The sequence below is a fragment of the Notolepis coatsorum genome, assembly GCF_963971535.1.
Source record: "Notolepis coatsorum genome assembly, chromosome: 1".
NCBI lineage: Eukaryota > Metazoa > Chordata > Actinopteri > Aulopiformes > Paralepididae > Notolepis > Notolepis coatsorum.
In genome coordinates, this window is record NC_140165.1 from 214,907,993 (window position 1) to 214,925,265 (window position 17,273).

General features: G+C 47.2%; 1 protein-coding gene across 1 annotated transcript in view; it reads right to left on the reverse strand.

Annotated features, from left to right (window-relative positions):
- LOC311233347 (mitochondrial intermediate peptidase-like) overlaps positions 1 to 17,273 on the reverse strand; it is a 198,290-nt gene that overhangs the window by 160,027 nt on the left and 20,990 nt on the right. Inside the window, exon 10 of the mRNA XM_084320322.1 lies at positions 12,334 to 12,386. Within this exon, the coding sequence (XP_084176448.1) occupies positions 12,334 to 12,386 (53 nt within the window). The remainder of the gene's footprint in view (positions 1 to 12,333; positions 12,387 to 17,273) is intronic.

The window sequence follows — 17,273 nt, forward strand, 5'->3', positions numbered from 1 at the left end:
GGTGAGTCGATACCTGTGTCCTGTGTTCATGGGGATACCAGGGAATATCCTGTGGGTAAGGTTCAGCTCACCACACCTCAGGGTACCTGTGAACTGAAGGTGGGAGTGGTTCCCTGTCTCCCCGTCCCGGTGCTGGTTGGCCGAGACTGCCCCCTCTATGAGAAACTATACCGGAGGCAAAAGGTGAGCGAGAGAACTCAATATACTCGATGTAATGTAACCTCAAAAGGACGCAAACGTGTACTAACTTCCCCAAAGGTGTATTCCCCAGGAGGAGAGGCCTCCAAGCTGGTGTGTGTTGCTCCGGAGAACGATGACCAGAGCTCCACAGGGCCCAGCTCAGAAGAGGAGTTGGAGAACCCATTTGCTTCCTTTCCAGATGAAGTGAGCTCGGGGGAAGCCGAGCAGGGAGCCCAGCCCTTACCCCGGTTGAGAGGACAGTTTGGTACGGCCCAGTTGGGGGATCCCAATCTGCTGCATGCTCGGAGCAATGTGCAAGAGATAGAAGGGAAACTGGCTCCCGGGGTGAGTAAACTCTCATATCCCCATTTTCTGATAAAAAATCAACTTCTCTACTATGCTCAGATGGTGGACCGTCAAAAAAGATGTTTGCTAGTGGTGCCCAAACAGTATGTGTCCACAGTTTTACACCTGGCCCACAGCCATGTCCTCGGGGCCCATCTGGGGGTCGAGAAGACCAGAGACCGTATCAGGGGACGGTTCTATTGGCCAGGAGTGGTAAGAGCGGTAACAGACTACTGTCGCACATGCCCAGAATGTCAAAAGATGGCACCAAAACCCCACTTCAAAAATCCACTGATACCATTGCCGATTATTGAGGTGCCCTTTGATAGGATTGCCATGGACCTAGTGGGACCGCTAGTGAAATCTGCAAGGGGACACCAATATATCCTTGTTGTCCTTGACTATGCCACCAGGTATCCTGAGGCCATTCCTCTCCGGAACATGACAACGAAGGGCATTGCACGGGAGCTGCTCCAGATGTTCAGCAGAGTTGGGATACCCGGAGAGATACTTACGGACCAAGGGACCCCCTTTATGTCTAGGATCATGAAGGACATGTGTCGGCTCCTCAAGGTAAAACAAATTAGAACTTCAGTATACCACCCACAAACGGATGGTTTGGTCGAAAGATTTAACAAGACCCTGAAGTCCATGCTCCGGAAAGTGGTTGATAAGGATGGCAGGGACTGGGATCAGTTGCTGCCTTACCTCATGTTTTCCGTTAGAGAAGTACCACAGGCATCTACAGGATTCTCACCATTTGAACTCCTGTATGGAAGGCAACCAAGGGGCCTACTTGATGTGGCTAGAGAGGCCTGGGAGGAGCAGCCCAGCCCACATCGCAGCCTGGTGGAACATGTGGAGGTGATGCGGGACCGCATGAAGGTACTGTGGCCAATGGTAAGGGAACATATGTCACAAGCCCAGGAAGCCCAAAGACGGGTCTATAATAGGGGTGCACAGCCACGTGAGTTCCAACCTGGGGATAAAGTGTTGGTACTGGTACCCACCACTGACCACAAGTTTCTGGCCTCCTGGCACGGACCATATGAGGTGGCCGAAAGGGTAGGCCCAGTTAACTACAAAGTGTGCCAGCCAGGACGCCGAAAGCCTATTCAAATCTATCATGTCAACCTGCTTAAGATGTGGTATGCCAGAGATGTGCTGGTATCTTGTGTTTCTCCTTGTGTCTTCCCTTACTCCTCACCAAGGGATGAAGGTGTCGAGGAGACGTATGGGCCAGGGCTCTCAAAAATGCAGCTGCAGCAGATGAAGGAATTGGTGCAGAGAGCCTCAAGTGTGTTCTCCAGTGTACCAGGCCAGACCACCCTGGTGGAACACCACATCCAGACAGAGCCGGGTCGGAAGGTGAAAATGCGGCCTTACAGAACCCCAGAAGCCACGAGGGCACTGGGCGTCATAGAGGAGTCCTATAGTGAATGGGCTAGCCCAATCGTCCTGGTCCCTAAGCCAGACAACACAAAAAGGTTCTGTAATGATTTTCGGAAGCTTAATGAAATATCTAAATTTGATGCCTATCCCATGCCTAGGGTTGACGAGCTGATTGACCGGCTGGGGGAGGCCCGGTACATCAGCACCCTGGATCTAACCAAGGGGTATTGGCAGGTGCCCCTAGCAGCTGACTCCAGGGAGAAGACTGCGTTTGCTACCCCCACAGGGCTGTACCAATACACTGTGTTGCCCTTTGGCCTGCATGGAGCCCCAGCCACCTTCCAAAGGCTAATGGACAAAGTGTTGAGACCTCACCGTGAGTATGCAGCTGCATATCTGGATGATGTGGTAATCCACAGTGAGGACTGGGAGAGCCACTTGGACAGGCTTGCCGCGGTATTGGAGGCTCTCCGCAAAGCAGGTTTAACAGCCAATCCAAAGAAGTGCAAGCTTGGTTTGGAGGAGGCTGAATACCTGGGTTTCACCATCGGACGAGGAAATGTGAAACCACAGGAGCGTAAGGTTCAGTCTATTGAAGAGTGGCCCCGACCAGCAACTAAGAAACAGGTAAAGACATTCCTGGGACTTACCTCCTATTACTCTCGTTTCATCCCTAACTACTCCTCTATAGCTGCTCCCCTCACAGACCTAACCAAAGCCACCAAGCCCCTCATGGTGGAATGGACGGAAGGGGCAGAGAAGGCGTTCCAGGGTCTCAGAGAGGCACTTTGTGCACGGCCCGTTCTGGTCACCCCGGATTTCACGCAGGAGATGATAGTGCAAACGGATGCGTCAGAGGTGGGAGTAGGAGCCGTACTCTCTCAAGAGATACGAGGTGAGGAACATCCAGTACTCTACATCAGTAGGAAGCTGAACCAAAGGGAGCAAGGATATGCTACGGTAGAGAAGGAAGGACTGGCTATCAAGTGGGCACTGGAGCGTCTCAGATATTATCTGGTGGGCCGACATTTCTCTCTCGTAACTGACCATGCACCCCTAGTCTGGATGTCCAAAAAGAAGGAGACTAATGCTCGAGTCGGTAGATGGTTTCTTTCCTTGCAAGAGTTTGACTTCTCTGTGATCCACAGGTCGGGAGCCAAACACGGGGAACGCAGACGCCCTGTCCCGGAGGGATGCCCTCTGGACCTTATTTGCCTCTCCCAAGCAGGGACTGAAGGGGGGGGGGTATGTAAGGGGGCTGAGGGGAATGGTGATCAATGGATGCTATGTTCCTGCCTGTTGGCTCCCCCCAATGGAGAGAAGACTGACAGCTGCACACATGCAGACACACACACACACAGCTGTCTTTCAATTAGCAATCAGCATGCCTCTCAAAGAGGACAGACCAAGAACATCAGATGGTGTCTTGGAATGGAGAGTGGGAGAGCTGTGGGGAGACAACCAAACCGTGAGTTAAACAGCCGGTAAGCCGGACAGCGGCCCCAGCCTAGTTAAAGACTGGACTATAGCAAAGACAATTCGGTGCTTCACTGGGAGCCAGTATGATTTTTGTTTGTTTCTTAATTTTCTGTTTTGTTTAAATAAATGCCCCTGGCCATTGTCCAGCGGGGAGCTAAAGCTGTTTGACTGTGTGGTTTGATTATTTGTACAACCATATTGCACCTTCCACCTACCCCTGTCTGCTACCTTTGTTACAATATGTTGAAGAAAGTTCAACATAGTTGAGGAAATAATGTCTTCAGTCCGCTAGGGGTCTGCTCTCAGAGATTATCTGGGGGGGGGGGGGGGGGGGGGGGGGGGGGGGGCACACAGAACACATGGGTTCACATCCCCATGGTTACCACATGTCCTCCTCAGAACAGGGGGGAAAACCCAGGCAGCCCAATGACTCTGTCCCCGTCTATCTTCAGATCAGGCACAATTACACCCCTTCTGCATGCGGACTAAGCAGAGAGGCGTACCATTCAGAGAGGCAGCCTGAGGGCCCCAACCCACTTATCACTGTGTTTGGCTTTAATTAAAAACCAAGGAGATCTCGTCCCAGGGTCCACGCCCCCCCCCCCCCCCCCCCCCCGTCCGCCCCACACACACACACACATGGAAAAGTTTAATGAGAATGATGAGACACAGTGAGAGAATGACATGGCTGCCCTGTTTGAATAACATATACACTGTACAGAACATGCTGCGCTCCAGGGCTGATAGTTACTACAGTCACAACTGTAGCTCACAACGGCCTAGAAACCCCCTAGAGATTCTGCATACAGCCTATTAATCAGGGGTGCGTCGATACAGGTACTGGTTACTTATTGGTGGCAATACCAGGGCTAAAACGAGGCACCGTGTGCGTGTGGGTGTATTTCTCTGATACAAGTTCAAGTTCAAGTTCTTTAATAGTTGTCATACAGAAGTACAGAATACTTTCATACAAAATGCTTCTTACTGTTACGCTCCAGAGACTGTGCTAGACAAGATAGTATCAAATAACATAATAACATAATATAGCATGAATTTAGAAGAAGAATGAGGTCACAGTTGTTCGGTATAGACATATGTACAATGTTCTGGGTTACCATATAATATACAATACACAATACTATGCAGTGTACTAATGTACAGTACTATCTAGTGCAAAGCAGAAATGGGATGAGGTACAATTTTAGGTACAATTTACAGTAAGGTGTACGAGTTGTAGTGCAATCCTTCATCCATAAATATAAAGTGTGGGGAGTGGGTGCTACAGTGTGTTTGTTTAAAGTGGGTGTGTGCTATAAAGTGTGTGTAGTGGGTGCTACAGTGTGTTTGTTTAAAGTGAGTGTGTGCGTGTGGATGTGTGTGCTATGTGTGTTTGGTGGTTGTTGTTGTGTAGTGTTCATTCATTGTTCGTTTAGCAGCCTGATGGCCTGGGGATAGAAGCTACTTCTGAGTCTTTCTGTGCTCGCCTTGAGACTCCTGTGTCGCTTGCCTGACGGCAGCAGTTCAAAGAGGCAGTTGTTCGGGTGGCTCGAGTCCTTAATAATTCTCTTAGCCTTCCCCTTGCAACGCTTGTTGTAAATGTTCTGGAGAGTGGGGAGCCCCCCTCCAATTGTGCGTTCGGCTGAACGTGTCACTCTTTGTAGTCTGCTTTGGTCTTTTGCAGTGCTATTCCCAAACCAGGAGGTGATGTTGCCGGTCAAGATGCTCTCTATTGTACATGAGTAGAAGTTCTTAAGGATCTTCTGGCTGACTTGGAACTTCCTTAGGCGCCTGAGGAAGTAGAGGCGTTGTCGTGCCTTCTTCACCACACTGTTAATGTGTATGGTCCATTTCAAGTCCTCGGATATGTGGGCTCCGAGGTACTTGAAGCTGTTGACTCTCTCAACCGGTGCCCCGTCGATGCTGAGGGGGCTGTAGTCCTTGACCCCCGACCTCCTGAAGTCCACAATCATCTCCTTTGTTTTGCTGACGTTCAGGGAGAGGCTGTTTTCCTGGCACCATCCCGCCAGGACCTTGACCTCTTCCAGGTAGGCCCTCTCGTCGTTGGCAGAGATCAGGCCCACCACCACTGTGTCGTCAGCAAATTTGACGATTGTATTGCTACTCCGCTGAGCCACACAGTCGTGTGTGTACAGGGAGTAGAGGAGGGGACTCAGAACACAGCCCTGGGGGGCCCCTATGTTGAGGGTGATGGATGAGGAGGTGCAGTTGCCTGCTCTCACCACCTGGGGTCTGCCAGTCAGGAAGTCCAAGACCCACTGGCAGAGGTCATAGCCCAAGCCCAGGTCCCTGAGCTTGGCTATGAGTATGGAGGGGACTATGGTATTGAATGCCGAGCTGTAGTCGATGAATAGCATTCTCACATAGTTCCCCTGCCTCTTGTCCAGGTGTGATGCTGCTGTGTGCAGCACATGGGATATGGCGTCCTCCGTGGACCTGTTGGGGCGGTATGCAAATTGCAGGGGGTCCATGTTGATGGGGAGGGAGGAGCAGATGTAGCCCTTTACTAGCTTCTCAAAGCACTTCATGGCTATGGAGGTGAGAGCTACAGGGCGGTAGTCGTTGAGGCAAGCAGGCTTGGATTTTTTGGGTACAGGGATAATAGTGGACTTCTTCAGGCAGGTGGGGATGACAGCCTGTTCTAAGGACAGGTTAAATATGTCAGTGAATACTGGGGCCAGTTGGTCGGCACAGACTTTTAGGACGCGGCCGGGGATGCCGTCCGGACCTGCTGCCTTCCTGATATTCACTTTTTTAAAGGTCCGCCTCACCTCATGCTCTGTTACCCTGAACACTGCGCCTCCATCAGCAGCCGACCCCCCCCCCCCCATTGCCGAGGCTTGTGAGCTGGTGTTGTTATTACCAGCATCAAACCTCGCATAGAAGGTATTGAGGTCGTTTGCTAAGGAGATGTCATTGTTCAGTTTGAGGGAGGCGCCTTTGTAGTCTGTCATCGTTTTGAGCCCCTGCCACATAGCTCTAGAGTCAGCTTGTTCAAACTGGAGTTCAATTTTATCCCTGTAGCGCCGTTTGGCCTCTGACACTGTCCTCCTTACGTTGTGTTGCGCCACCTTGTGGTCATTCATGTTGCCTGCCACTAGGCCGTCATTGTATGCTTTGGTGCGCTCTCTCAGAGCTTCACGGACGGATTTGTCTACCCAGGGTTTTTGATTTGGGTAAACTTTCATTTTGGTAGTGGGGATTGTTTCTTTCACCCTAGTACAGACATAGTCCAGCACTGTCTCCGTGTAGGCATTAATGTTATCTGTGTCGCGGAATACAATCCAGTCTGTGTTGTGGAACACTGACCGGATAGTATCCTCTGACGTCACAAATACCACATGAATACCACATGAAGATCTCTCTGATGACAAGAAAGAAAGGATTACATCTCATTCAGTTTTGTATAATGCCGAAAAAAACGGTCCAAGTCTGTACATAATCGGTGGTGAACACATGGTACCAGTGCATCCCTACCATGTAACCATGACAACATGTAACCATACTGCATTAGAAACATGTCTACCATGTCACCATACTGCATTAGAAACATGTCTACCATGTCACCATACTGCATTAGAAACATGTCTACCATGCCAGGAATCAAAGCAACATGACTTGATTTGCATTTTTGACACATAGAATAATGTTAGATAAATGCTAAATGGCTGCATTTATATAGCGCTTTTAGCCAAAGCGCTTTACAATTTTGTGTTGTATGCCTCTATTAGAGAAACATCGATCATATTGCATATCGTTTTTGTCCAATGACCCCAAACTGATGGTCTTAAGTCTATAGTGTTTAGTAAAAGCAATGGATCGGAAGACAGTATCGGCCAATAATCAGCCCATCACCATTAATAAGTCGTCAATAGAGAGACTGAGCTGCTTGGTCAGTATAGCTAAGACTACAAATTGTATTTAACACAAGCACAAACACACAATCTGTGACTAATTTGAGTATGGGTTGAACATTCCTCACCTCTGACTACAGTAAATAGCTGGATAACCACTAATGCTGCTGATGAAGAGAGCGAGAGAGGGGGGAGGACAGAGAGAGAGAGAGAGGGAGAGAGAAGAAAGGTAGACAGAGAAAGCAAGAAGAGAGATAGATGGAGAGGTGGACAGAGAGAGAAGCAAGACATTGAGTGTGTGAAAGAGAGAGCAAGAGAAAGCAAGTGTGAAAGAGAGAGATGGAGAATGTATTGTAGACAGAGAAAGACGGAGAACAAGAGATTAAGAGAGGTGGACAGACATATGAGATATATGAAAGAGAGAGAGCGAGAGATATATGAAAGAGAGAGAGAGCAAGAGAGATGGAGAAGAGATGTAGACAGAGAAAGACAGAGAGATCAAGAGATTAAGAGAGGTGGACACTGGACAGACATGTGAGATATATGAAAGAGAGAGTGAGAGATATATGAAAGAGAGAGAGAGCAAGAGAGAGAGCACAGATGTACAGAGAGAACAAGAGATTAAGAGAGGTGGACAGACATATGAGAGATATATGAAAGAGAGAGATATGAAAGAGAGAGAACAAGAGCGAGAGAGAGCAAGAGAGAGAGATGGAGAAGAAATGTAGACAGAGAAAACAAGAGATTAAGAGAGCTAGACAGACATATGAGATATATGAGAGAGAGAGCAAGAGAGAGAGAGAGATTGAGAAGAGATGTAGACAGAGAAAGACAGAGAGAACAAGAGATTAAGAGAGGTGGACAGACATGAGAGATATACGAGAGAGAGAGAGAGAGAGAGAGAGAGAGAGAGAGAGAGAGAGAGAGAGAGAGAGAGAGAGAGAGGAAGAGAGAGAGAGGGAGAGCAATAGAGAGGGAGAGCAATAGAGAGAGGGAGAGAGAGAGCGAGATATATGAAAGAGAGAGAGAGAGCAAGAGAGAGAGAGAGAGAGCGAGAGGTGGAGAAGAGATGTGGACAGAGAAAGATGGAGAGAACAAGAGATTAAGAGAGGTGGACAGACATATGAGAGAGATATGAAAGAGAGAGAGAGAGATATATGAAAGAGAGAACAAGAGAGAGAGAGATGGAGAAGAGATAGACAGAGAGAACAATAGATTAAGAGGTGGACAGACATGTGAGAGAGATATATGAAAGAAAGAGAGAGAGAGAGAGATATGAAAGAGAGAGAGATAGCGAGAGAGATATGAGAGAGAGAGCAAGAGAGAGAGAGATATGAAAGAGAGAGCGAGATATATGAAAGAGAGAGAGAAAAGGAAAAGAGCCACTAAAGCAGCAGCTCTGGGCAGGCAGCCTCATAGGAGCAACCACATTCTAAATACAGCTCTCCAGGGAACCTCCTACCGACCAGTAGAGACCAGACCATAATGAAACCAAAAGGAGATGGAGAGAGCAGAGATGGAAACTGATTTTCCTCTGTAGAGGGGGGGATGAAAAGAAGAAAGAAGTATACACTTTATCCCTCCGCTGCTCAGACAGAACTCCTGCCAAAGTCCAATGGTGGAAACAGTCCCCCCCCCCCCCCCTCTCTCTCTCTCTCTCTCTCTCTCTCTCTCTCTGTCACACACACACATGGACCTAACATGTCTGCAATAAAGATTTAATAAGACCTCATCCAGCACATTTGGCACTTTGATTTATTGGCCTCTGGTGAGCGTGCGGGGAAGGAAGAGCTCAGTTCATTAGCAACAGGCTCTCTGTATGAAGACGAGGCGAGGCGAGGCGAGGCCAACACAGGCCTGGGGACACTTGATGGGACTGACAGTGACTCCCGTTCAGCAGCGCAACACTGGTGTTCGCTCCCAATGTTCACCGCGGAGGAGGGTTTCCAAACCCTAGGCTCGAGGGTCACTGCTCAGGACACACAAGTCACGACCACGATCCTCACTTTCCAACAGGGATAATACACCCGAGGTTAACGGCTAAATACGATATTGGAGTTTTCTTTTGTAATAGATTGAAGAAGGTTGGAATACAGCGCTCAAAGGACACACAAATAGGTTAAAACCTCTCCATATTGGTAACTGGTAAATGGGCTGCATTTATATACTGTAGCACTTTTATCTAAAGCACTTTACAACTTATGCCTTACATTCACTCATTCACTTACACACCGACAGCGGAGGCAACCATGCAAGGTGCCAACCTGCTCATCGGGAGCAGTTAGGGGTTAAGTGTCTTGCTCAAGGACACTTCGACATGCTTTCGTGAGGAGCCGGAATCCAACAGAGAACCTTCTGATTACCAGATTCCCCATATTCTTGTTTATTTTACAGCTGTATAATTACAAATAATTTCATTTTTGCATGTGTGTGTGGTGATGAAAATTGGTCAAACTATTATTGAGTAATACAAATCAGTAAGAAGAAAATGGCCATCACCATGTACGGGACACAGGTACTTTTTTTATCCCACATTTGTATGGAGATAGGGCATGTTGTATGGCAGGGGTGCCCAACCTTTTTTTAACCAAGATCTACTTTTTTATTTGCCACCTAGCCGAGAGCTACCAGCCCAAATTTGACCTACTCTCGGCTAGTATTAGTAGTAATAGTAGATTAATAATACCCATTCAATATGCACATGACAGAAAATATTATATGGCATATAATATTTTCTGTCATGTGCATATTGAATGGGTATATAATATAATATGATATTTTATACATCATTGTAACAGTGTAGTGTAGGAATTACAAGAATGACAAGAATGTTATTAATGAAATTAATGAATATTATCAAACGGAATTGTTTCTGTATACACATTTATAAAACGATCAAGGCATATTTAGCAATTTTTTATGCGTTCACATGCGCTTTTCAAGAATAAACAAAAACGAGACTTAATGGGAAGGGTGTGCTTGTACATTTGAACATAGTTCCATGATACGTGGCTGTGTTGTGCCGAGAAAGAGGCGCAGATCCGCTTCTACTCTGAGGTATGTTGACGCAAACGGGACAAGCTTTTTCAGCGCAGCATTACACAGCACTGGGTAGTCGTTCCGGACTGATATCCAGAACTTTGCGAGGGCCTGTCCAGTGAACTTGACTTTCAGTAGCTCGTCACACGAAAGATCGATCAACGCCTCCTGCTCAGACAGTGGGAGGCCTGTTGCGTCATGCGCAATGAACGGATCTTGGATCCAGTTGTTCAAATTGTCCGTGCTCTTTCTTTCGGGGAAATAATTCCGAAATTGATCAATGAGCCCTTCTATGTGGCTACAAATGATGGGCTTCAAATCATTAAATACGGGCTCTGCTTAAGTTTTTCCACAACTTGGCTCTTAACATCGTCTGACATGCAGTCAATTCTTCTTGAAATAGTGTCAGCTGACAGCGGTATTGTATGGAGCTGCTCTGCAACACTTTGTCCACAAAGGACAGAAACCACATATTTGGTACAGGGCAACCAAAAGCTCTCTGCAAGTGTGTGGGGTTTCCCAGTCTTTGCGATCGAATTGGCAACAACAAACAAAGCATGTAGTCCTTTTTAATTGACGGTTGTTGCCGTTTTCAGCACAGTTTTCTCTGCTCTAAAACCGTAGTTGCGAGTGTCCAGGTTAAATGAATCAAATCAGCTTTATATGCTTAGCCTGGAAAGTCCCCGTCCCCCCCTGGAAGTACTTTAGTTACGAGACAGTGTCGTTCACAAATATCTGAGTACACATTGACTCACAAAAGACCAGATGGTCGATATACCTGCGCAGGGCTGTCACGCACACTCGCGCATGCAAGTCGCAGCACTTTGCGCTCCTCTGACTCACAAAAGACCAGACGTGGCCTGCGCTGATGTATGAGATGTGTATTGGAATACTGTGCCTCCGTTGATGCAGGGACAAGACATGGCAAATACACACAGCGGCCAGGTGGAAAACTCTATCTGAGTTGGGCTCGCGGATTTTCGCTTGATTTTTTCTTTTTTTTTGCCAATAATCTCACGGTCTACTTGAAACCAGCGCACGATCTACCGGTCGATCGAGGTCGACTGGTTGGGCACCACTGTTGTATGGAGTATAGGGCATGTTGTATGGAGTATAGGGCATGTTGTATGGAGCATAGGGCATGTTGTATGGAGATAGGGCATGTTGTATGGAGATAGGGCATGTTGTATGGAGCATAGGGCATGTTGTATGGAGTATAGGGCATGTTGTATGGAGCATAGGGCATGTTGTATGGAGATAGGGCATGTTGTATGGAGATATGGCATGTTGTATGGCGATAGGGCATGTTGTGGAGCAGAGACAGAGGAGAAGAGACCTGTACGGGCAGTGCCCTCTTCCTCGGGCAGCGGTGGCCTAATGATGGGCAGAAAGGCTTGTGAGCTGAAGGTTGCCGGTTCAATTCCCTAAACTCGAGGTTGTCTCTAGAGTCTCTGCCCAAAAGATATGCACAGGTTTGGAGACAGAAGCAGAGGTTTGCCTACAAGATGACGTCGACGGGGGGAAAAAGGCTCTTGAGCAAGGCACTTAAACCTCCAACTGTTCCCTCGGTGCGTGTGGCTGCACGCTACTCGTAAACTGTAAGGATGGGTTAAAGGCAAAGGGGCAAATTCCTGGTACAAAATGTACTTGGCAATAAAGAGATTCTATTATTTTCTATTGATCGAGACAGATTGTATTGTATTTTTATCAGAAAGGAATGAAAGAGCACTTATCCTCTCCCATGCTTCTCCCCTGTCACCCTTTGTACCATGATACCCGAGGACGAGCAGGGACACAATAACACTCCACACATCAGCCTCCCCCGTTGACCATGTTGTGTTATGTTCAGGTTGGGACTCCTTTCCACCCTGTTCTCACCCAGGAATCCCAACCCAAGCATGGTCATAAGAGCAAAATGGCCACCGTGTGAATATGGTGAACAACCACGCGGAGATAGAAATCAACTAGGTTTATCAAATGACACACTGGGTAGAAAAATAACAGCATCTGTCGCAAATATACTCACCTTTCGGCTCGCAGAACACCACTTAAGTACGGATGATCCCACGGCATGAGCTTCTGTGTAACAAACAAACAACATCATTTTTATCATCAAATCAATAGAACATCACTCACTGAGAGAGGGGAGGGTATGGTCCAGGTTCAGGGATAAGAAAACATGTGTGAATGAGTACCTGACAAGTGTATGTATATGTCGACATGATGTGGTTTATTTATTAATTTAGCTTAATTTTTTGTATAATTTAGTCGGTTTATTTTTTCCCTTTTGGGGTGTTGTCACTGTAGTCTTGATGTTTGTGGTCTATGGGTGTGTAACTGAGGGGTACAATTCCCTGACTGTATTAATCAAGTACTGATATCATTGAATCACTACCGACTTGTACATTGCTGGCCAACACCGTACAACGGTATTCTAGATGACGACACTTCACAATAACACGGTTTTCCACACAGAATACTAGTTTACAATATTTATTACACAAAGGGGATATTAGGTTACATCACTTGGTCACTTTAGATGCGCTTATAAGGCAAATAGAATGTGCAGGTAAATCAATAATGGATATTAAGGATTATCTAGGGATCTTCTGGGAAAGGGTGTACTACCGGTTGTAAGCCAGCAGAGGGGGCCAAAGCTCTATGCAAGTCCAGGGTTCAAGGGGGTGATGTCACCCCTGTGGCAGCGGGGAAAGCAGTGGTGATCCCAGGGTGCGCTCCGCGCAGATGAGAGCCGTCAAGTCTCTGCTCCGGCAGAGACGGGCTTGGGCGGTGGTCCCACGGGCACGTGGATCCCACAGCAGGGGGTGTAGGCGGTTCCCTGCTTCCAGCAGCGTGGTGAAGAATGGAGAATGATAATCCTTGCCCGGAGAGTGGCACCGCTGGCGGGGTGTAAGTCCTCCGTGGTGCTGCTGCTCCGGTGTAGATATCCTCTCCGGTGCGGTAGTGCACGGCTGAACTTGACGTTACTGTACTATTAGCACGCGGCAATAAGTGCTCTATTATAGACACACAATTACCCACTTCACGTGGTCTTTGACTCGTAATGAAGGTTTACTAATATATAGAGAACGATACGACAAACAGACGTATTTAGGATAACACGATTCTATCTTGGGCAATACGAGCCCTGCTATACCTCACGTTACGTAGTGGGTAAGGCTTTACTTGGTAACCGAACCAGACTGAACTGAAGGCGAACTGAAGAGGAACTGCAAAGGGGGGTTCTGTATTCTTGCGCCATATTTATATCCACGGTGGACAAATAGTACCTATCTCATTTCTGTCGCCCCTAGGTCTCGTAGCCGTGGGCGAAAAGCGGGCATGTTCAGACAAGTCCGAGGCGGTAGGTTTCAAGTCAGCCCGAGTGGGCAAGGCTTTACTCGGTGCCTGGCGCCATGGGATCGCTTCCAATAGAGGAATGAATATTATGGTCTGTCCTGCTAGACTAAAGGGATATTCCGTGCATATTGTACAAGGAATATACAGGGAATATCAAACGATATACAAATATTATACATGGGATCTCAGGCAATAAATATATATATTCGGTTTAATCTGACCCTTTGTAACAGGTGTCTGTTGTCTTTCAAGAACGACCTATGTTGATTCAATGTCATATGTCAATACTTGTTGTTGTCTTGATGTCCTGTGTGTGCAAAAAGAAAAAAAAACTCAATAAAGTATAAGTCATAAAGAAATAGAACATCACTCACAGGACACATCATACCATCACAAACACGGTCACACATGGTATCGTGAATTACTGATTATGCTCAATAATAAACTTTATTTGTTGTGTTATTTTGTTCTAATGGGTGTTATTAACTCATTGGACGCCACTCAGAAATAAAGTTGGGTTAACTCGCCGACGCTTGAGCGCCAAACCCGAGAAAGGTCGTGTTTTCTACGTTATTTCTTTTATTCGATATTCCCATTCATAATCCATCGAGGGAGCCTGTGTTATCATTGGGAATGAGTCTGAGATCGCAAACGTCCAATACCGCCGCCTGCCGCCTTGCGGACGGTATTGCACATCATTTGAAACTCTCTGTCTTGAGCTGTGCGTCGATCTAAAGTGTCCGGGCTGGGTTTTCCTTGTCGGGCAGGACAAGCGTTTATAACGCATGGATTGAGGAGAATCAAGCACTCCCGGTTCATGTTCTTTGGTGGATTATGTTGGCAACACGATCGACATCAATACTTGGAATGGCGATCAGATAATTGGAATATTCTTTTTAGAGTACATCCTAGTCAAGGTAAGGGCTATATGGTATCAATCTTGCGTTGATCCAAGAATCCTTTCACTGCGATCCGAGCGTATGTGTGTAATGTGTGTGTGTAACGTATTCCGTTGGTGACGATCAAAGCATAGAAAAACGACCCCCCCCCCCCCCCCCCACCCTTTCATGCATTCATGATGAAACATAATACCGATAATATAGCGTTGATTTCAGATTGATTGTTGATACAGGCGAGAAACGGCACTGTTTTGAGTGAAATGCACGTATTGCTGCATAGCGTCGTTTTCTGGGATTAGACAGGATTTCTCTAAGGGCACGTTCACACCTACCCTGTTTGGTCCACTTTAAGTGTACGGTCCCTTTAGATCAGGGCTATTCAACTGGCGGCCCGCGGGCCGATTCTGACCGGCCCGCAAAAGATTAACTTTTTTCTTTTCATGTCAACGTTCACACGCACAATTGAGCCAACAGTCACTCAATTAATGACAGATTTCATTGATAAATTGAGGGAAAACTTTGCAAGTCGATTTGATGAATTTGACATGCCCAGAGAATTGATGCATTTTGTGAGCAACCCATTTGCCAATGTAGCTGCTATTTCCACAAAAGGACAAGAGTTCCTTGCATCACTTCACATTGATGAAGGTCTCCTGCAACTTGAAATAATTGACATGCAAGCATCATCTGCTCTGAAGCAGGCACTTGAGAATGAATCCACCACAACATTTTGGATAAAGTGTATTCATGTCAACACATTCCCCAAAATAAAAACGCTGGCAATATCTGTGCTAACAATGTTTGGCTCAACATACACCTGTGAATCCAGTTCTGTTTCGTATTAGCTCTCGCTCGGCATCACTAGTCTGCACTATCTCGCATATGTGCATGCGCACTGAATAAAGACCACAAATGTACCTTTAATCCCAATATTCGTCTGACCACACCCCTATCAGCTTACCCATATAAGCAGGGGTGGGGCCACCCACTCGCCTCCTTCTCGCTTTCACCACAAGGAAGAAGTGCCTCGGTAGATCCCCACACTTGACACCATGCTGGAAGAAAGAATTAGGAGCAGCTTTGGGAAACAAGGATACGTTGACATCATATCTTTATTTTCTCTCTCACTATTTTCGAGAAAATACGGCGATATTGTCTTCGTACTGGAGTGTCTGGAAGATGATGATCATTCTAAAAATCCTCCACCGGTTTTCGTATTGGGAGTTCGTGCCGCTACATGCTTTTCCAACTGCAGTCCTTGCTGTGTGCTTGTTGCTGTAAAGGCACAGCTGGGCTGTAGGACGCGCCGCTGTTATGAGACGCGGTGGGTTCCTGGTTCTGGTGAGTTATGTTTGCTGGCAGGCTTCACTTGTCTGTTAGTGCTATGGGGGCTACTTGACAATGTTTATGAAAACCGGCCCCAGGCTAGGGTCCTTTGTTCAGTCTCCTAGACGACAGAAGACCTTGGTCTGAAGCCATTTTAGTTTAACTAGTGGGCCGCAACCATTAACACTGGTGATCCCTGTGTTTTCTGGACGAGTGGATATCTCTCTGTCCCGTGTTAAGCCCCTTCTTTCATATCCAAATGAGAGTATTCCTTCACGAGGAGATATGTGCATGGATGTTCGATAGCGGAAGATCCATGTTCAAGTCATCTACACAAGCCAGTTTGGTATTGTGCTGATTCCGTCGGGTTTTGATTGATTGATTGAAAACTTTATTAACAGATTGTAGAATGGGTACAATACAGTACAGCTCAATACACACAATTGTTAAGGGGATGCAGACCAGAGAAAGACTTTCGTCTTGTTTACATCAGGGTCCCCCATTTTCAATTCATCAGGATTGTTGGTAAAATCACCATTGTAAAGCTGTGTTGACATCTTGTTTCTCTTTTCTCTTAAAAAGTGAGGAGGGTTTCAGAACGGCGGCCTGTCTGGGTGAGTGTTATGTCATTGTGTACAAAGTTCAGGTGATAGCTGCTTAGCTTACGGTTAGCCAGTCAGCTGTTAGCTGCGGCGTTAGCCTGCTGGGATCACTGCGTGGCCTACAGAGGTGGGCCTACTGTTAGCCAGTCAGCTGTTAGCTGCGGCGCTAGCCGGTTGTGATCACTAGGAAACGTTAGCTTGCTGCTATCGGACAAGGCCAGCGCGGGGTAGCTCCGGCTCCTCGCGCGCCGCCGCGCGCTTCCCTCTGGTCGCGTGCGCCGTTCGCTCGGCGTCTCGCGAGCAGGGGCGGTAGCGACCGACGGTTGGGGCGACCGTTAGCTTAATGCTACTCTGTTGAACGTGCTTTGATTATAACATGTTTTACACTCTTGACTACGACGTCATCTTTGACAGGGGATGTTCGTCGACCCTGCCCTGAGCCTGGACGGGGATTGCGTCAACAAAGAGGACTGTAGCGACTGGTTGGAGCGACGACGCTGCCCAGTTCGAGCAACACAGGATCGGCTGTGTTGTCTACGGGGTCTTGAGTCTGCACTTCGCTGATCTACGTTCCGGGTAGGACAAGGTTTGACCAGACCTTATAACACGTCTTCTGGTTTAACTTTTCTAAATGTTTTGTGAATAACGATGTTTTCCCAAAACGTGTGTTGCTGCAATGCATTTAGGATACGACACGAGATATGTGTGAACTGTTTTTGTCACTGGCAGTTAGCTTCTCCGTGCAAATCGGGTTGTTGTTACAGATGTGAAAATTATCT